The following is a 22798-nucleotide window of genomic DNA, read 5'->3' as shown; positions in this document are numbered from 1 at the left end:
TGTTGGCCGAAAGCTAATTGTGTGTAACAGTCTTTTTGTTGTGCCTTTCTGCAACTCATCCTCTCCGCTATATGGCGAGTAGCAACTATCGTTTTCATTATATTGTTACATTCCATACTGGATTTTCCAACTCTTTCAATTCTCTTATTATTGGTACTTTTCTTCTCAATTTTTCACCAATGTTTTGTACACTGTTAACCAAAATTCAGGACCTCTTTGTTTGACCGTTCATTAAACGTGTGTTTTAGCCAGAAGGGCTATGTTGTATACTTTTATTCCTGCTGTGAAACTTAGTGCTTTTCCTCCACTGTTTTTTTCACATTTAGAGAAGTAAGCTCATATACATATATTGTCAATTTAATAAGGTGAGCAGGACCTATCAGAGAATTTTAAAATATATTATAATTTTTTTTTTTTTTTTTCCCCGCAAGCCCAGCAGTTGGTAAACTGATTTAAGGCGTAAGGAACTGCATACAATCACTACTACAACAATTCGAGTATTGTAACATATAGTTTTGTTTTCAAGAAACTTCAGTATGATTTATGACGATGTAAAATATGATGGATGGGCTCCAAGCACAAGGAAGCCTTTGATAAAATAATTATGATTATTAATGATAAAGACTGCAAAGTGAAGTGTGCACACAGTCTCAAAACTCAAAGTGATTTCTCAAAAGTTTTCACTAATGTGAAGGTTCATTTCTGTACCAAATTCTTTTGCCTCTGTCTGTCTGAAGTTATTTAGAAATTCCAACAAATATTAACAAGTCTGAAACACAATTAGTTTAATATTTTTTGGTTTAACATCAGTTTCCACAAACATGAGCTTAGTGACAGTGATACTGTACATAGTGTCTATTGGAATTTCATTACTTGCATTAGTTTGCTGGTAAATAGTGACAAAAACAAACTTGTACATGTTTGACAGTCTATTACTTTATGACATTAACGCCTACTTAAATGCTCTCCCACATTCAAGCAATTGCATTCACCAAGTGTTTGTTTCATAACTATCAAACAATAAACACACATATTCACAGAAGGCCTTCCATCTCACGCATGAACTGCATGTAGGCATCATCTTTTGTCTGCTGGCCCGTTGCCGGATTTGGTTTCGGAACTATAGCTTCTGCCCTTGGTTCTGGAAAAGAAAAAGGAAGCCCAGATTGATATGTTTGTTAACAATTGTAAGAAACATTATAACTTGAAGTTAACCAGCTGCATATTTCCATTTGGAATATACCTTTCTATTGAATGACAAGTACAGATATTCCTGGCAATAATGGAACATGGCAGGCAGCATCACAACAGCATTTGTTGAAACAGTCAAATGTGTACATTAAAGAATAACACACACAGCTTAAAGTAACAATAGATAATAGAGAAAAATTGTGATAAATGTGGTGCCATTCACATTGTAACAACCTGAGATGCAATGCCACTGGTGAAACTACAAAACCATTGCCTGCATATAAGCGAACTCTGTTCCTCCATGCTACTCTATACTGTGCAAGCTCCTTCATCTCTCACTACCTACTGCAACCTACACCCTTCTGAACCTGCTTAGTGTATTCATCTCTTGGTCTCCCTCTACGATTTTTACCCTCCATGCTGCCCTCCAATACTAAATTGGTGATCCCTTCATGCCTCAGAACATGTACTACCAACCGATCCCTTCTTCTAGTCAAGTTGAGCCAGAAATTTCTCTTCTCCCCAATTCTATTCAGTACCTCCTCATTAGTTATGTGATCTACCCATCTAATCTTCAGCCCTGACATTTAAATCTATACTCGATATTAACAAATTTCTCTTCTTCAGAAACGCTTTCCTTGCCATTGCCAGTCTACATTTTATATCCTCTACTTCGACCATCATCAGTTATTTTGCTCCCCGAATAGCAAAACTCATTTACTGCCCTCGACTCTTATAACTGCCATCTGCTTTCTGTACAAATTGTAAATAGCCTTTCGCTCCCTGTATTTTACCCCTGCCACCTGCAGAATTTGAAAGAGAGTATTCCAGTCAACATTGTCAAAAGCTTTCTCTAAGTCTACAAATGCTAAAGACGTAGGTTTGCCTTTCCTTAATCTATCTTCTAAGATAAGTCGTAGGGTCAGTATTGCCTCACGTGTTCCAATATTTCTACGGAATCCAAACTGATCTTCCCTGAGGTCGGCTTCTACCAGTTTCTCCATTCGTCTGTAAAGAATTCACGTTAGTATTTTGCAGCCGTGACTTATTAAATTGATAGTTTGGTAATTTTCACATCTGTCAACACCTTCTTTCTTTGGGATTGGAATTATTATATTCTTCTTGAAGTCTGAGGGTATTTCACCCGTCTCACACACCTTGCTCACCAGATATTAGCGTTTTGTCAGGGCTGGCACTCCCAAGGCTGTCAGTAGTCCTAATGGAATGTTGTCTACTCCCGGGGCCTTGTTTCGACTGTGGTCTCTCAGTGTTCTGTCAAACTCTTCACGCAGTATCATATCTCCCATTCCATCTTCATCTACAACCTCTGCCATTTCCATAATATTGTCCTCAAGTACATCGACCTTGCACAGACCCTCTATATACTCCTTCCACCTTTCTGCTTTCCCTTCTTTGCTTAGAACTGGGTTTCCATCTGAGCTCTTGATATTCATACAAGTGGCTCTCTCTTCTCCAAAGGTCTCTTTAATTTTGCTGTAGGCTGTATCTATCTTACTCCTAATGAGATTTGCCTCTATATCCTTACATTTGTCATCTAGGCATCCCTGCTTAGCCATTTTGCACTTCCTATCGATCTCATTTTTGAGACGTTTGTATTCCTTTTTGCCTGCTTCATTTATTGCATTTTATATATTTTCTCCTTTCATCAATTAAATTCAATATATCTTCTGTTACCCAAGGATTTCTACTAGCCCTCGTCTTTTTACCTACTTGATCCTCTGCTGCCTTCGCTATTTCGTCCCTCAAAGCTACCCATTCTTCTTCTACTGTATTTCTTTCCCCCATTCCTATCAATCGTTCCCTTATGCTGTCCCTGAAACTCTCTACAACCTCTGGTTCTGTCAGTTCATCCAGGTCCCATCTCCTTAAATTCCCACCTTTTTGCAGTTTCTTCGGTTTTAATCTACAGTTCAGAACCGTAGATTGTGGTCAGAGTCCACACTTAGCCCTGGAAAATGTGTTACAGTTTAAAACCTGGTTCCTAAATCTCTGTCTTACCATTATATAATCTATTTGAAACCAGGCCTTTTCCATGTATACAACCTTCTTTCATGATTCTTGAACCAAGTGTTAGCTATGATTAAGTTATGCTCTGTGCAGAATTTTACCAGGCGTCTTCCTCTTTCACTTCTTATCACCATTCCATATTCACCTACTTCATTTCCTTCTCTTCCTTTTCCTACTATCAAATTCCAGTCACCCATGACAATTAAATTTTTCCAGAATGAGATATTCACTCTGCAGCGGAGTGTGCGCTGATATGAAACTTCCTGGCAGATTAAAACTGTGTGCCCAACCGAGACTCGAACTTGGGACCTTTGCCTTCCGCGGGCAAGTGCTCTGCCATCTGAGCTACCGAAGCACGACTCACGCCCGGTACTCAAAGCTTTACTTCTGCCAGTATCTCGTCTGCTACCTTCCAAACTTTACAGAAGCTCTCCTGCGAACCTAGAGCACTTGCCCGCGAAAGGCAAAGGTCCCGAGTTTGAGTCTCAGTCCGGCACACAGTTTTAATTTGCCAGGAAGTTTCAACATATTGTTTAACTAAATTTCACATTACACTAATTTCAGACAGTTCCAGCAAACGGGCACATAAAAATCCATTGGGGGGGAAAAAAAGTGAAATGAATCGGCATTTTCTGTTGACACTGGGTGAAACGTGAGGAACAGCATTTTGTATTCCTGAAGATTACACTAACACTTTGTTTGGATTTTACAATACTGAGTTGTCTAAATTAGAATGGACCTTGTACACTCCAGTATTGGACAATACATTTCTTACAAAACTAATTAACATACTCATATTTTTGTTGTGCATGTAAAAATGTTGTTTACAGCATACTTTCTTTGGCAGGTCAAGAAAATTTCATAATGGAAAATGTTGAGATTATCTGCTTTTGGACAAGTGTTTACTTAACTAAAGTAAGCCACTGGATTATTAAAGTAAGGCTTGTTGGCTATGATATTTGAGTCAATTTATTAAGTATAACAAACCTGACACAACTGAGCCCTTGACTTCTTTCTTCTTTTTGTCTTCACGTTTAACTCTAAGAGCTGTCGGTAAGAATCTGGTTACATCAGCACTCAAGTTCCTAAAAGAAGGAAACACAGTTTTCTTTAACAGTACAAAGAAGATCATTGTCATAAGGAAAGAAATTGACATCAAATCATTAATGCACTTACAGAAAAGGACAAAGAAATTTGTACATGTTGATAGTAAAAGATATTGCACAAGCTGTTTCTCGTCATATGTGTATGTCTTTACCATTTGCAGGTGCACTACTAATATCAAACAACTTATTTCATGATTAGTGATAGATTCCGTTATGGGAATTGACTGTTCCCCCCCCCCCCCCTCCCCCCTCCACACACACAGAGAGAGAGAGACACACATATCTAAACTTAACAGTGACAATTTAATTCCAACTTTCTTTTAGATCAAATTCTGAATGTCACTAATAATTTATAAAAGCTAAATTCTGTGTAAATGAGGATTAACACATGAGCAGGAAGAGTCTGATGCATGTGGACTAGTAGTGTAATTAGCCAGACAGATTTCCTTTCAACCTAAGGGCAGTCGAAGAACGTGATTAAAGTTCCGGAGCTCCCCACAGTCGCAATATGGCAAGGGTATGAGGTGGAGCCTATAAAGATGATATCAGTAGCAGCTATGGTTGAATTTTTCAAGCTGGCAATGATTCTCACAAAATGTCTCGCAGTCCCTATGACAGTTAAATTACAGTTCAGAGCTCCTTTTAAAGCATACCACTGGACCTTCGGTAAATGCTGATGGATTCGCCTGTACAAGGTCCCAGTCACTTCTGGCCACGCCTCCAACCACAATAATGAGATCTGTGGGAATGCATCACTCTCTCATGTCATTGTCATGCCCTTAATCAATTGGTCGGCTTTTCACTTCTCCCCAATCCCAGTATGGTCCTTCACCCACACAAACGAGACCACCTGGTTTGGTACAGCTCTGATAAACCAGCACCTATTTGATATGTAACATCTAACTTTGTCCTTGCCAATTAAAGGAAGTACTGACACTGTATTAGAAAAAAACCTAAACTCTTAAGTATAAGTATTAGGTCTCTCAACATTCTCTTGGCTCACAGAATAGCATATTCGAGAAAACCACTGTGAATAGTATTACTCAAAATAGAGATGAATGCCTCCTTGTGCTACAAGGAAAAGTTGACCTATACGAACTGGCTTATGGATTTCAAGATATGCCTGAGAAAAGATTACTAATGATCAATAATTATGAGTGTGCAACCTTGAGTTTATCCAGTCTCTTGCTAAGCATGCATCCGTAGGTAAAGAAATCAAGGATGTACGAGCAGAGAGTTATTGAACCTGCATCTAAACAGATTGATTGTGGTTCAGTAAACTTAATTGTAGTATCTCTTTTGTTCTGGACATCCATGCGCTAAATTGCAATCTTTTATACCCTAGGTGTCGGTTTGAATTATTTGGAAGAACAACGTCCTATATACTATAGTTCAAAGTACTGAAAATTTTAGTTTGGATAAAAGTATTGGGACACTTGTTTCTACTTCAGAGATTTAGGTACTGGGGACTAAACTGTTCGAGAATCTTGAAATTTACGTATTTGATTCATTTGTGACTAAACTTATGTCAGTTACCAGAAATAATGATCACCAAATAAATCAAGTAATATCATTGATCTTTAGGCCTCTGCCAAAAATGTTCCGACTACTGAGATGAGGAATAGAGTGTCAGGTGTCAGTACACTGCGAGGTTTACCCTATGACTGCAGACAATCTTATGTCGGGTAAACAAGTGCACTGTGGAACAACTTGGAAAATATTGTGAGGGTTGTCTACACAATCCCAAAAAATCTACTATAGCTGAGCATATACTCTAGCGAACAGCCACCAGATCAAGTCTGATGACATTCCTGCTATGGTTCAGGCAGTGTAATGAAAGAAACCACTGAAACAAAAATCCCAAACAACACACTTAATAGAGACAGTGACTAACAGCTTAGTGTGGCATGGGATTCAGGAATCATGAAGTTGAGGTGGGTGCACCAAATACAGAGGTAACATATGCCCATATATGCCAACATCGTGGACACTTGTGGCATCACAGCGGCAGCTGGAGCACATAAGGGCATTCTAGCAGCTTATCAGCAGTAATTGGCAATGGTCAAAGATTACTTAATCAAAATTTAGTGGCATTTTAACAACCTGACACATTACTGAATGAATGTTAGTGGCACGTGATGTGTGCATTTTTTAAAAAACTGGAAGTACTGATATGCATAATTTTAGGAGCAGCTATTCGCTTTATGTGTGGCAGCAGGTCCTGTCAAGGGATGATTGTTGTGATTTGGACTGCAAATTTATTTTTCATTCTTAATTTGAAACTGATGTTAAGTTCTTGATCTGGTATCTAATGCAGAGAGAGACTATTTTGTGTGTCTGGTTATATTTATTTCAGTTGTAGTTTTCTTGTGTTTGTACATAAATGTTTTTGGTGAACAAGCATTTGTTAGTGAGTAAGCTGTTATTTGTAATACAATGTCTGGAATACACTAATGATTGTGCAAACATAAGAACAGTCCTCTTGACTATCACATGTGTCTTTGTTTCCCCATTATCCAGGATCAGGCCCGGTTACGACATTCATGGCACTTCCTATTGTTTGTCTTAGTGAATTAGTTTTCAGTTAATTAATATAAAATAGTTTAGGTACACAAAATATTCAGTCTGTGATGGAAATACCAGCATGATTATGTATAGTTTGGTTCCGGTACCATTTGAGCGCCATGCCAAGATTAGTATTGTAGTGTGCTCTTCCATGTGTCTTGAGTTGTCGTTTCCATTGTATGCACAATATTTCTAAGACCGATCCAGCCATCTTCTTCAGGTGCTGCAAATTTAACTGTTGGCTGCCTGTACTCCAGGCACCAAATACACGTAGCACCAGCTGGGTCAGTTGCCCGAAATGTTGTGGGTAAAATGGAAACAGCAGCTTGGCATAATGCCTGTAAGCACACTATTAATCAATTGTGCTGGGGGAACCTGAGAGATCACAGGCCTGGATTGACCTGCTGCAGTGTTGCATGCGTATATTGCAATCTTTTGGCAAATATAATTATGTAAATTTGCATGCATCACAATAATCACAGATTGGCCAGCTTATAATCATTGATCGAGCTTATGATCCTGCTTCTGATGTCTTGTATTCAACTGGACAAGAGAGTGTATTGCTCACTGAATGCAACTGATATTGAATGTACAGTTTATGTTATTACTTGCATATTCATGTAAGAACAGGCTTTTAGGAGAGCTTAATGTTTTATAAATTTGATACCAATTTCTGTGAACCTAAGTTTACTATCTACTTAAATGTTCCCATTTTGATCCAGCTCAATTTAGTTTAAAATCCCATCCTTTTTTGTGACTTTATTCATTTTATGTGCTTAACAGGAAACACTATGATCTGAAAGCATCAGATCATGTGGCTGGAACCTTCTGTTCTTGAATGAAACACATCAAATTTGACAAACTGGATTTTGGATCAAATGTTTGACGGCCAAGTATTGTGAAGACTGGCGAAGAATATCTTTATAACGGTCACTAAACAACTGCCCATGGTCACTACCTGGTGTTTAATTGGTTGTGGTCATGTAGTTACATCGTATTCCTGTCGCAGAGAAACCATGAACATTCAAATCAGAAAAGGTGAAACATCAGATTAATCCTTGGATTGGTGTGTATGAGACTTACGAGCCCTGCTGCATTCTGTCATGCTTCTACCCATGCACCCAACACTTCTGACAAACTTTTTTCTTGTTGTTTTAGGCACTGGAATGGGTCTGGGAGAGTTGTGAATACTTTTTACACTATTTACAGCAGTATGTAACAATGATACAGTCTCACAGTGAAGTGCAGAAATATGGAATAAACAGAATAACAAGATGTGCCCTGAAATGCCATCTGTTGGATTTACAGCAAACTACAGTGTGCTGAAATTCTGCCAAAAGGGCTAGTGTCAAATGGGCAGTGAAGTCCTTTACTGTACTCTGAAACACAGATGGCTACATTTACAGAAAACTATAGAGTCAGGAGTGGGCCTTCTGAAAAGGATGACATAGAATTTATAACAAAGTTGTGTACTGCATGTTGAAATACTACGTGTTGGGTTTAGAGCAAATAATAAAGTAGATTGAACAAAATTAAAAATCATCAATCTCAAATCTGACAGCAGCACAATCCAAATGCCATCAGAATAATTAGACTGAGCGAGGAAAGAGAAGTTATAAACAACTGAAAAAAGCAGTGTAACAAAAATAATTCTACCATGAGAATAATGAGAACACACTTAGAACAGCAGACGTAAATCAATTAAGAACCGCTCCAATGTGCCAAGAAACGGCTGCCAAATTAGGGAATAGTATGGAAATGTTAATTTAAATTAAAAAATAAATAAAATAAAAATAAAAATGGTGATGCTACCATCTAAAGCAGACATTAACGGCCACGTAATGAGTTAAAAATGGAGGATTTGTGATTGCACAGGCATTTTTAAAGTGATTAATGTGGAATTTATGTTCACCTACTTTTTGGCCTGCTGGCTCTGCTCTTCCAGCTACTAACTTCATTTGAAAAAATTGGTTCTTTTATGTATCATCTCATCTCTGGCAAGTAGCTTCATGCTAAATATATCTCAATGATTGTAGATTTAGTTTATATTTCATAGCTGATGGGCACAAATTCCTAATGTAATTTTGGTACCCCCTTTTAAAAAAGGAAAACTTAAAATAAGCTTCCAGTCCTTTCTTGGCTGTATGGAACCAACAGAGAACTTTTCGCCTCAAATCCCTGAAGAAACAATGCCTAATTATCTGCCTAAAGAGGCAAGAAATTTAAAAAAATCTGTCACAACAAGAGACTGAAAAAGAAACTATGCACTGAAGACGAAATTATAGCAGAATGGCTAAAATCAGCAATACTCGATATAAAGAATACCATTGCAACTGGTCAAATGTCTAGCAATTGCAGTGATATAACAGGATAAAATTGAGCAAATTAAAGAGCAAAAAGTAATCTTAAGGAATTAAAAATTTGTGATACAAAATCTTCATTATAGTTGAACAGGATAAAATTGAGCAAATTAAAGAGCAAAAAGCAATCTTAAGGAATCAAAAATTTGTGATACAAAATCTTCATTATAGTTGGTAGCTGTGCATGGTGGTAGCTTACTATCATGAACACAGATGCTTAACTACACAAATGTGTAAGCTGTTTGTGAAGCAGAATCCTAGTAGCTTGATTCATTGTCTGGCAATCATAATACTGGAAGCAATAAGTTATCACTATAAATTACAACTTCCACTTGAATTAATATCTGGCTGTGTCACTGTCCTCTTCAGTTCTAGGTGACACATTGGTATGAAGTATACAACATATCACTTTAACAGTTTGCATAATTAATTTAATTTTTGCTGTAAGATTATTGAAAAACCTTTGTTTTCTGCTTGGTCAATGCTTCACACAGAATTTGAATATATGACACTGTGCAACCAATGATAGTGATTGTCTTACTTGAACAGCACTTTTAGCTAATTTAAAATATGATATTTCACAGTGTAATATCAGCTTCATGGTGTTAATGCATATCACATATATTTCCTGTTACTAACTCACAGTTTGGAAAGCACAAGGTGGTATTTAAAGTAGGAAGATATCAGAGGGTCTCACCTGATCTGTGGCTTGGCCTCGATTGTTGCTCCTTGTGGTTTCTTGGGATCTGCTGCACCTCCTTGTGCTCCTGCAGCCCCACCTGCCCTGTTGATCAGCTGAGGTGCGGCAGTGAGTACGTTGGGCGTTGCAGCCACGGCAGGTGGAGGAGCTCCTGGAGGGGGAGCTGCAGATACTGGTACACTAACGGCACCCAACTGACCTGCTGTCGGTGGTGGCAGCCCTGCCATGCCGGGCAAACCCATACGCGGTGGCAGCGCTGTTGGAGGTCGCAGCAGTCTAGGCGGCAGTCCTGTGTGGCATGCAGGGATAATTAAAGAGTGATCTGAAAGCATTATTATGTTTGCCAACATGTCTTTGAGTATAAATCTGCTACACAAAGCCACATCTGTCAAAGGAGATATCTTTTCGATGTGTCCATATAAGCGGGTGATAAAATTTTTGCAAGCCAAGCGGTACATTTGGATGTATAAGATGCACCCAAATGAAATGGAGACTATAATTATATGGAAAGAAATTTTAATAAAAATATTCCAATTACAGTTCATGTTGAAGAGTACAGCTTTACGTAATCACCATTGACACACCACTGATATTGATACACATATCCCAGCATGTAGAAAGGGGGTGGATGGCTTCAGTGTAGTAACTCCTGCATTGTAGACAGATCCAATTTTCCATGGTGCCCTGCACGTCTTTGTCATGGTGAAACTCTCTTTTTTCACAGACTGTTTTATGGGGCTGCAGATATGCAATCACATGCAGTGGCGGATTTACTTACATATATGTCCACTAGCCAGGCCTAAGGGTGGCACCTTAAGGGAGGGCAGCATTTTATGCTCTGTACTCATTTTAACTGTTGTGACTTGGCCAGACAGCCAAGTCACTATGAGAGGAAGCCGAAAGGCACACGTTTAAGCTCACGCAGGCTGGCGTGAGGTCTGGAACATTACAAGGAAATTAGAACTTAGAAAAATGGACGCAGTTGCTGTAATACTTAACTTTAATCCATAATTGTAGAACATCGCTCTTGATTGTACATGCTTCATAAAATAATATCCAATGCTATGGCGCCTTGCTAGGTCGTAGCAAATGACGTAGCTGAAGGCTATGCTAACTATCGTCTCGGCAAATGAGAGCGTATTTGTCAGTGTAGCTTCGCTAGCAAAGTCGGCTGTACAACTGGGGCGAGTGCTAGTAAGTCTCTCTAGACCTGCCGTGTGGTGGCGCTCGGTCTGCAATCACTGACAGTGGCGACACGCAGGTCCGGCGTATACTAATGGACCGCGGCCGATTTAAAGGCTATCACCTAGCAAGTGTGGTGTCTGGCTGTGACACCACATTAACTTTTTACGTTTTAAAATAACTCCGCTTACAGACAACAAAAACTTTTAATATTGTTAAACAACTTGCTAGTTCAATAGAAATTTAACATTGGGTTTCTGTCTGGTATCAGTCTCATAATTATTCAAAATATTTTGAAGTAAGCTGTCAGGATGGCAATCTGCAATACAATGTTTGAAACGTTATTATTTCGAGAAAGTTGTTGGCTTCTACTTAACCCTACCATATTTCCCCGTGAAAATATCAGGACCCCTGAAAACCTGTGATAAATTAATCAGCAGTTTCTTAAATACTGCAACATGTGTGGGCCTCAGTACATAAAACCAGACTCTACTTAAATTTCTTGCAGAAATTACGGTGAAGTTTCAAGTCAACCCTCCATTACTGTAATTAATGTGAAAGCTCTGTGGTCTTCAATATCTGAGCTTTGATTTAATGACACCCGTTTAACAAAACGTGTTGATACTGGGAATGTTTTACATTTTTAAACACATGTTTATACGAAAAAAACGTAAGCAGAATATCTAATAATGTGTGAAATAAACTTCACAACAGTTTAAACATTTTATTTATTTACTTAGTCACTTTTTTTGGCAAAAAAAAAAAAAAAAGAAAAATAATAGAAGAAACCAACTTTCGTTTGTCTCATTTATTGTGCTGCAGCCTGCATGATATCAAAGTTCCCACTCTGTGCAATCGAATAGTACGACAATGCATTGCAAATTTTATATTAAATTACTTAACTATGTTTAATTTCTTTGAAAAAAGGTTATTTTTATTTTATGTTGGAACAAAGGGTGCATTTGCGTGTAAACATTAACAGCAGTGTTCACACAAATGACAACACACAATATCAACGGCCAACAAGATACATTTTGCAGCCTGTCTTCTCTGCTCACAGATACCACTACAATGTTATAAGAATAAGTGGGATAAGAGTCGATCCAGCACACCTCAAAGAAATTGCAAAAATTATTTGCTTTTTGAATGAGAAAGACAGAGTCAAGAATATTTAGAACATATTTGTGTCCCAGCTAAAATTCCAGCGATGTGGGAAACAGAATTCAAGAAAGGGACTGTCCCATTTTCTTTACGGGACGAATTCCAGCCAGCAGGAGTGCTTCTACTGTTTACTGACAACAGAGAAACAGGCGACAATGAAATTAAATTATTCTGCATAGTCATTCTCTCATAGCACAGTTACGTCGAGTAATCTGAGTTGGTCAGTTCATTGCCCGTGTTTAAAGGAAAATCTTTGTGCTCGTGTGCCACATTTAAAGTAAAAAGCTTTGTGCTCAATGTGCGGTGTAGTACGACTGGAACTGGACACAGTCTTTCTTTCCTTTCACAAACTTTTTTCTTTTGTTTCAACTGTTGGTTGACAATTTTGTAAGTGCCTTATCATGAATAACAGTGAAAAAAAGCAAGTGTGCAAAATTAAGTGGGGCAGCATTTCAGAAATTATCGAAGGAAAGGCAAGAATGAGAAGCCAATGTTCTAAAAATGCTTTGTGGAGTAGATAAATTTTTTGTAAGAAATGTTGCTAGTTCGACTTCGAGTTCAAGTAGTAGGGATGGTATATTTCTGGCACTGCAGCTGTTGCAAAAGAAGTAAATACAGACAAAACAAAAGCTAAAAATGAAGAAAAGCAAATTGTTCCTGATTTCAAGTTTCACAAAAAAGTAAGTGTCGAGTCAGACATTACAAAAAGAAATAACCTTGTTAGTGGTGATCCTGCAGAATAGTGTGTCGATGACTCAACAATCGACATTCTCTTACAACATGGCATTAATCAAAATTGTAACGGTGATTTTTCTAATTTAAGAAGATCAATAGGGAAAACCAGATATTTTACTGTAAACTTTTAAATGGCGAATCAGCTTTGCACGATTTTCTAGTATACTCCTGTAGCACAGGTGCTGTTTTTTGTGTACCATGTAAATTGTTCGGAGGCAAGGCTGCGACATCTACTAATGGTATTGCAGATTGGAAAAATATTTCTAATATTTTATCTAATCATGAGAATTCACTTGAAAACAAAAATTCTGAGTTATCACTCATAACAAGAAAAAAGTCACTTGGAACAATAGATAACCATTTTGAGTCATATGTTGAGACAGAAAAAATATAATGGTGCAGTGTGTTGAAAAGGGTGTTTGCAGTAGTGAAGAAGCTAACATGTCGTGGACTTCCCCTAAGTGACACGTTGAAAGATTCTATTCATTACACAATGATCAATTTATATGTCTCTTGATCTTATAGCCAAGTTTGATCCTTTTCTCGCAGAGCACATTGAATGATGTGGAAATCCAGGGCAGGGACATACAAGTTATCTTTCTTCAACAATCTGGGATGAAATAATAGAGCTTTTATCTGGATGAATAAAAATTATCGTAAGTGAAATAAAACAGGTCAAATATTTCTCTATAACAGTAGATTCGGCTGCAGACATTTCACATATTGATCAATTATCTTTCATATTGAGATATGTGAATGAGAATGGTGAACCTGTTGAATGTTTCCTTCTGATTTTAGCAAACTCAGGACATTAAGTCCGAAAACTTAGCTGAGGCTGTACTAAAAGTCCTGTAAGCTGTTGTTGGGAAGCATGTTCATTTTTCAATGTAGTGCAAAACTTTTATAATTTTTTCTCTGCTTCTCCACAGCACTGGGATAAACTTCTTTCTTTCATGAAACCAGGAAGCAAAATGGTAAAAGTTTATCAAAAACACGTGAGGCAGGAAGAGAGGAAGCGTGTGTAAGTCTATTTGAAAACTGGGAGGGCATTATCAATGCCCTCACACATATTGCCAATATGAAATGAGGTTTCAGCTTTACTGAATCAATTCAGTTGACTAGAAACAGTATTCATGATGACGCAAAGTGTAAATATTGGTACTAAAATAGTCCATGTATTATATGAATCACCTATAGGATTTATTGCATCTATTCGTGGTGTGTTCAACTATTATGAAAATAAATCCATAGAGATTGTGACTGATATAGACTCACGGAAATGCAAAATTCGTGATGACAAAGAACTGGACTCTAAAAAAGTTTATCTGACTGGAAGGGAAAAATTTGGAGTACTCAACAACTTGTACACCAAATTAACGAGGAGAAAGGAAAGCTATAACACACTGTTGGACCAGATGCGTATTCTAGGTGTCTACTGAAATGTTATAGTTACCGCAGGAATATACATTACAGTTCATGTTTCCGAATGTTGACATTGTTCTTAGAATATTTCTATAGTTATCGCAGGAATATACATTACAATTCATGTTTCTGAATGTTGACATTGTTCTTAGAATATTTCTATTTATGGCACTTATAAATTGTTCAGCAGAACGCTCATTTTCGGCTCTTAAAAGACTGAAATTGTACCTATGTTCTACATTGTCTGAGGAGAGATTGAACGCCTTGTCCATTCTTCCCATCGAAGTCGACCTCCTAATTGATAACTATGAAGATATGATCAACGAGTTTTCTGCCATCAAAGCCTGACACAAACTTTCCTGACTAGTGAGTTTGTTCATTTATTCATATTAGTTTCAAAAACTTAAGATTATAATGTGATTTTTATTATAACTTAGAGCACTTTCATTGGATTTACAAGCTACGTATTATGTGTTTATTTTACACTTGCTGATGGCAGAATGCTAAACAATACCTGAACGACCCAGCCACTTGGCACTGTACAGTCAAGTCATTCTGATACTGTAGTATGATACAACTGATGCATATAGCAGGTGTCTACTGAAATGTTATAGTTATGTAAAAGCTTTGCTAATACCGTTAGAAAGAGCTATGGAGAGAGCAGTAGCTGCAGTACAAAACTGTTCAGCCCTTACATGGATTAAAGGTATTGTGTACACTTATTATGCAGCATCTAGCTACACACACCCTAATGCTTTACACATTAACTATTAGATTATAAAACAAATTTGATTTTTCCACACTAGTCTGTAAAATTATGTAATAGTAAACACAGTTCTGTGTTTGTTCATCTGTATTTAGTTATTAGGTCATGCACTGAAATCTCTATTTCATTTTCATTTCTAACACTTTCCTATCACGTATTAGTACCGATCGTGTCTTGTTTTTATCTGCTACACATTCGAGTTATTAGATCATAAAACGACAGTTTGATTTTTATTTTGAATGCATCTCTGTAAAAGTATGTATTAATTTCTAATGTATGAAACGTTCGCTTCAATTTTGAACCAGCTTACATTTTGATTGAGCGCAACTAGACAGCTCTGTGTCCTTCAGAATAATGAATGGCAGAGAACAGAAACAGCTCATAGCGCTCCCACCCAAAATGGCAATTGTTAAGTGATCGGGTAATAATTATTGGGGGGGGGGGGGGTTGCATATAATATGGTGTACCTAAGGGGGTGAAATTTTTAAATCCGCCACTGGTCACATGTGGAGGTGCTGGAATAGAGGTCTTTCTTCATTGAAAAAGAAACTGAGCATTACTTTTCCACCTTTCAGGTCAGAGTGGGCTTTCTTCTTGGATGAGGAAAGCTGGGTGGCTGCCACTCAATGCTTAGCCATTTAGGGGCAGGGTCGAAGTGGTGACACACCATTTCATCACATGCCACAATCTGGACAATTAAATCCATTCCTCCTTGCTCCACATATCTCGACAGATGGTCAGGTAAACACGCACTGTCACAGTCTCCTAATTCTCTGGAACATGCTTGGGCACCCACTGTGCTATAACGAAGCTTCTTGTTAATTATGTAAGACACAAATCATTTTCTTATCACCAGTTCAACAGCAATGTCACATATGAGTCATTACATTTTTGTAAAATTTGCTGTGTTCACTGCGCATGACCAAATCACAGAATTTTGGCACAAGTAAGGCAAGAGTAACAGTCACTCGAAGTTCACATATTTATTGATAAAAAGGTGGTGGTATAATGTAGCACAGTAAGTTACTACAGTCAACAGGCTGATAGCAAGCATTTATAATATATAAAGTCACACACTAATCAAGCAATGGAAAATCAAGGATGGAATGTAACATATGAAAAGGAAAGTCGCTACTCACCATATGGCAGAGATGCTGAATCACAGGTGGGTACAACCAACATACATGTTTAAGGCATTCTGATATAACAAAGGAAATGTGATCAATTGCACCACGCTTTTCTGTATGTCTATAATAAAAAACAAATGGATGAAAACCCATGCACCTCAGCCTACAGGACATATGCATAATTTTCTGTAAAATCACATATTGCAATGTATTCATTGTTACCAAGTGTCTCTTTCGGATGTTGTAGAAATTCAGACTGTCAGGTGACTATCAAGAAATGCAACAAAAGCTTTTTTCATTTGTCTGCAAGGTTTTCCAAGAAGTCTTCCACACACAATACACATATCTGGAGAGCTGTTCTACCTACACATGTCCACAGTTTACATGTTATGTCATCAATTCCATTTTCATCAAACAACTCTTGCAGGTGTGTCATGATAGAATGTGTACCTGGACAATTTTCACATGAGGATTAGAGCATTTTGGCTGTGCAGGATTACAAATCGAACCAAGACAGTGTTTATAAGTGCTATGTTGACAGTGTGCATCATGTGCCAACTCTTTTCATCTGGAACCTTTCAACAGGAGCTTCACGTTTTTGTGAATACTGTGAACCCACACACTATGGGTGGCAGCTGCACCAGCCAAAACACAGTTGGGTCACAACTGGCAGATTTTTTATAATCCTGTTTTCAGTCCTGGGTGTCCGCCTTTGAATGCTTGATACAGCCCATGCGGGTTTCCCAACAGTAGTCGCTTCCTTTATGAATCCTGGAACCATTTTCCCCGACAAAAACAACATCCTTCTTCCTAGGCAAACAGCGGCTTATATTGTCTCTGTTGTAGAATTCTATGATACCATTCACAGTTCGTTCACTTAAGATACATTTAGGTCTTGGACTTGGAAGCCACTAAGATATTACATTCTTTGACTAATTGGTTTAATTTTCTCACTAAGTAGTTAGAGGCTCCAAAATTCATTTTCAATCCTTCGAATGCTCCAACTTTTTGGAAGAAGTGTCAGAATTTAGACCTTCTCACTGCTTCTGGTGCTAGTACCACTTGCATCATCATTTCAGATTCAACATTTGTTTCATGATCTGCATTTTCTTCCACACTAGGTACATATTTACTTCGGAATACTGCGGACACTTGCTTGAACTTTTTCTGTGCATATTTTCTCTCCCAGTCTCTTCTTCTCCAGTGGGGACTTGCCAAGAGGTACCAAACTATCACTTAATGCATCTAAAGCAATTTTTCAGCCTACAGATGTGTCTGACTCATCTGAGGAGCTATGCAGGTTTGTGGTTTCCACTCATTTCAATGTTGTTGGAACAGCCACAGACCCTGTACCTGAGATAATTTTTTTCTACATTTATCGCATATTTTGTAGTTATGTCATTATGACACCGATCATATCAACCATCCACATTTGCACTTTACATAGATTTTTCTTGTATCTGTTGGGTCCATGTTCCTTGAATGGATTATAGCCATACATGATCTTCTCAAACTCCATCTTCATGGCAGATATGTATAATTTCAACGCACTATGTATTTTGCAGCAACTACCTGTGTACACGTAGCAGCCACACTGCAATCCAATATTTGATAGCTTGACACTGGAGTGCCTACATTGTTACCTTACTGTGCACTGTTATAACACCAGCTTTTTAATAATAAACTTGTTTTTTCAGTGCTTTGTGTCATATTGTTGGTATCTGAAAACAATTTATTTTGCATTAATGCAACATGTTGCTGTACCTATTACTATACATATCCTAATCTCATTGATATCCTAATTTTTTACTACGTTGTATAGTGTAACAAGAAGAAGCAAATATAACTTTTTCATCAGTTTTGAAGGTGACATGTTTTGTGATATTCAAGGTCAAAAGTCAAGGTCACTGACCTTAATTGTGTACATTCTTTGAATATGACAAAATTGCATACCATTGGAAAGCTAGCTTCAGACCTTTCCAAAATTACATGGTTCACTGTTCTATCTTTATTAGAACAGAGGATACAGCCATTTATGTCAGCAGTATTTGTCAAATTTTCCACACATTTTTAGGACTTCGAGCGGCCATTACTCTTTATACTTGTGCTAAATTCTGTGATTTGGTATTTTTCATTCCCTTGTCATGTGCAATGAACACACCAAATTTTATGAAAATCGAAGAGGGTCAGGTTGAAAATTGTACTTTTCTTTGTCGGTTTGAAATGAACGCCTCTCGTGTGGCCACTTGTGTTTTGTTGTTGTAATTGGTGCATTTTCTAATACTGCTGCAGTAGTGGGCTAAAGTAAAACTCTTCATTGGAGTATCAGTTCTTATCGGTCAACATTCAAAATTTAGCTAAAAATGAAAACGATGAAAGATTCCTGGAATTCTAAAAAATATCTGGGTTTTTCCTGGATGAAAAATTCTCTGTTTTTTCCCAGATTTCCTGGTTGTCCATAAAGATGAACATCAACAAAAGTAAAACAAAGGTGATGGAATATAGTCAAATAAAATCAAGTGATGCTGAGGGAATTAGATCAAGAAATGAAATCTTAAAATTAGTTGACAAGTTCTGCTATTTGGGCAGCAAAATAACTGATGATGCCTGAACTAGTGAGGATATAAAATGCAAAATGGCAATAGCAAGAAAGGAGTTCTGAAACAGTGGAATGTTTTAACACTGAATATAAATTTAAGTGTTGGGAAGTCTTTTCTGACGGTATCTGTCTAGGGTGTAGCCTTGTACAAACGTTAAGACTAGATGAGAATAAAATCTTTTGAAATGTGGTGGTACAGAAGAATGCTGAAGACATGTAACTAATGAGTAGGACACAACTCGAGGCAGGAATTGTCAAATGGTAATGCAAGGAAGTGTGTGTGTGTGTGTGTGTGTGTGTGTGTGTGTGTGTGTGTGTGTGTGTGTGTTGGGGGGGGGGGGGGGGGTTAAAATTATTGAGGGAGACCAAGGCTGAAATGGCGTAAAGCAGGTCCAAGTGGATGGAGGCTGTAGTTAAAAGGTGCTTGCACAGGACTGACTACTGTGTACAGTTACATCAAACTAGTCTTTGGCAGACTGAAGATCACAATGTTCAGCAATAACAATGAAGCACAGTACTCACCTGGCGGAGGACCAGGAGGCAGCCTTAGGTTGAGCCTCGGGGGCAGGCCCGGTGGTGGGCCAGGTGGTAAGCCGGGGCGGCCAGGAGGTGGACCCGGGGGGAGGCGAATCCCTATAGGTGGCGGCATCCCCGGTCGCAGTGGCGGCGGCCTGAACATCACTGGCAGCATTCCCAGTGGTGGTGGCGGTTGCTGCGCATTCTCTGACACTGTGGGGGGCGGCACGCTCGTGTCAGTGGCAGCTGTTTCGGGCAGTGCACCTGCACCGGTGACATCGGCCTTTGGTGCACCACTCCCCTGCTTTGAATTTTCTTCTCCTCCTTCCTCTGCCTCCAGTACAGATAATCTAGCACTCAGATCAGCAGCACGGTCTTGCTCGCGCTTCCGATGAACTTCTTCCATCTGAAATTGGGATACAATAATGTGTACACGTAAAGTATTTTACACTGTCAATACTTCTTCACTAAATCATTACGCCAGTGTGAAAGTCATGTGTCCATCCATCTCACCTCCTTAGCAGTGTCAGACAGTATCACTGCAGTAGCAGTGTCAGACAGTATCACTGCAGCCATGTGCGGATGCATTTGGGTGCCACCATGATTGTGTGTGTGTGTGTGTGTGTGTGTGTGTGTGTGTGTGTGGTTAAAACCATATTACATGATATTACATGTAACTTCTTTCACTTTACTGAAAATTTCAAGATCTTTAGCTCATTTGCAACAATATTTTGTCCAAGATGAAATAAAGATAGTTTCAGGTTGCATACAAATGCACAATTTCACCCCAGGATGAAATAAAGATTAGCTATGACTTTCACATTCCATATAAACGCACATGTGCCCCCGAGAGATTGCTTTGTTTTTATTAGTATTATTATTTTTACATTGTCCAACTACACAAAAAACAATACCATGAAGGATACACAAGAACTTCTAATCTAAAAACGCAATGATTGCAGAATAGTAAGAACAAAAAATGATGATAACGCGAGGGGCAAAGATAGAAAGTGGACACTAGGCTTGGTTGTTCTGGCTGGAGATGGTACACACCCTTGCCTTCCCTGACCTTTAAACTGGTTTACCTGTCTTGTTATTTTAGGGCAATATTATACAGTTTAACACAGTTTGTTGGTTGAATTTCGGGAGGGGACCAAACAGAGAGGTCACCGCACCCATTGAATTAGGGAAGGATGGAGAAGAAATTCGGGTGTGCCCTTTTGAAAGGGACCATCCCAGAATTTGTGTGGAGCAATTTTGGGAAATCACGGAAAACCTAAATCAGGAAGGCTGGACATGGATTTGAACTGCCATCCTTCCGAATGTGAGTCCAGTGTGCAGCTCAACATGGACTTGGAACCACAGTGCAACCTGGCATGTTTTCCAGTTACAGATATTACCAGAGGTGGAAACAGAGATGAACCAAAGAACTTTGGATCTGTGACCTGCCACTTACTCTCCAAGCTGCCCGAATAACAACAAACTATGTTACATAACATGATGGAGACAAAAGACTGTATACTGAGAAAAGAGAAAAGTAACAAAGTCCTCTGGAACACAGGGTCCCGGGTTCGATTCCTGGGTTGGAGATTTTCTCTGCCCAGGGACTAGGTGTTTGTGTTGTCCTCATCATTTTCATCATCATTCCGGGGTGGTGACAGGAAGGGCATCTGGCCACCCCTTTAACTAACCATGCCAAACTCACTAATAACCTTGCCGACACTGTGGCCATGCGGGATAAGGCACATGCAGAAGAAGAAGAAGAAGAAGACAAGGAAGTATTGGCAACAAGCACCACTGGTTCAGTAACCACCAGTGAAATACCTTGTTAGTTGTCTGGCAGCTTATGTAGGTAGTTGTCATATAGCATAGGAAACTTTTTGAAAGAGTAAGTATTTGAGTGAAAAATTAATACTGGCCAATGCAGGATATAATTTAAAAATAACACAAAATATAGTATGAATTCCTCTACAAGGTTCTTAGTGCCTTGCTAAAATAGTCTAACGAATAAGATTAAATACACAAAACTTACAAAGTACATTATACACAAACTCGCAAAGGACTGGTACAATTCAATATGCTGAAACCTACCCTGGAATTTTTCACACAGGAAGAATACACTGAAAGGAATGCAGTGCCAAAATTTAGCTGCCAGGATACTCTGCAAATATTAAAAACAAAAACTGTTAAAGTTACTCATTTCTGCCACATGAAGAACTGCTTATAATAGTGGTTTGTACAACCCCTCCTGCCTAGTGCATGAATTGCCAAATAAGCAGGTTAGCTGTGACAAAGGGATGTAGTGCCACATAGTGTGAAGTCTAAATGCAAACAATGAATTTTAACCACTTAAACCATCCTAAAAATTTTCCAAATCATTAGTTTTTTTTAATAACTTGCAGTTCATATCGACAGCTATACTATTGGAGAGATGTAATTGTTACACAAGTGACTAGTGGAGATAAGAAAATCAAGGCAGTGTATGACATTACATTACAGATAACTTTCACCAGTATGGACTTTAATCTCTACCTGGTACTCTGAACGTGTCTACGCATAGTCACGTTCAGAGTACCAGGTAGAAGGATTGGTGGCACACGTAAACACGGTCAGAGCACACAGGGACAGGTACAAAGGCACGTGCATTAACAACTCCAGAGCAGTTAAAGGTTTAAACCACCGCTCCTGCCTCCTTATGAGTGTCAGGCATCCATCTTCGCTCCGTTTCAATATCCAAAGCCTGTCAGGCATCCATCTTCGCTCTCTTTCAATATCCAAAGCCTGTCCCCATGCCTTACTAAATGTGCACCTCTTGTCTCTATGAAACTTGTTGCTCTTTATTTTAATATCAGCCACCACCTCTATAACGCAATCATCCCAATATGTTGATACTGAAAGAGAGCAAAGATGGACGATTGACCCTTACACTGAGATGGGAGTGGCTGTTTCAAATGTGGCACTAGCCCCTTGTGCCACCTGACATCACTCAGTCTCGTGGTGACCCGGAGCTGCTCAGGGCTGCCCAACTCACCTTCCATAACAGGACGTTTTGGCCCTCTCTCTGACTGGTGCAAGCTGCTCCAATTGTACCTACATAAGCAGAAAACCGAGCCAGCTCTAGCAGTCAGTGGTTTGTACTCCTGACAACGATGGCAGAGATAGCAATCGAAAACTGGTGATTTTTATTCGAATTGACATAGTTTAAAAGTCAAGATTTTCTTTTAACAGCACTGTTCTGCTGATTAACCTGAAATGACAAAGATGTATTGGAAATTATGCTGTCTGCCAATTTTCTGAAAAATACTTTACACTGTTGAAAATTTTTTTTATCGAGAGGCTG

General features: G+C 38.6%; 1 protein-coding gene across 1 annotated transcript in view; it reads right to left on the bottom strand.

Annotated features, from left to right (window-relative positions):
• Nucleotides 1-491: 491 nt before the first annotated feature.
• The window catches only part of LOC124788039 (WW domain-binding protein 11), a 99286-nt gene continuing 76979 nt past the window's right edge, over nt 492-22798 (bottom strand). Inside the window, exons 6-9 of the mRNA XM_047255097.1 lie at nt 19465-19864; nt 9948-10239; nt 4207-4304; nt 492-1141 (exon numbers count right to left, since the gene is read on the bottom strand). Coding sequence (XP_047111053.1) covers nt 1035-1141; nt 4207-4304; nt 9948-10239; nt 19465-19864 — 897 coding nt within the window. The 3' untranslated portion in view covers nt 492-1034. The remainder of the gene's footprint in view (nt 1142-4206; nt 4305-9947; nt 10240-19464; nt 19865-22798) is intronic.

Source organism: Schistocerca piceifrons, chromosome 3, assembly GCF_021461385.2.
Source record: "Schistocerca piceifrons isolate TAMUIC-IGC-003096 chromosome 3, iqSchPice1.1, whole genome shotgun sequence".
NCBI lineage: Eukaryota > Metazoa > Arthropoda > Insecta > Orthoptera > Acrididae > Schistocerca > Schistocerca piceifrons.
This window is presented reverse-complemented; position numbering and strand designations above follow the sequence as displayed.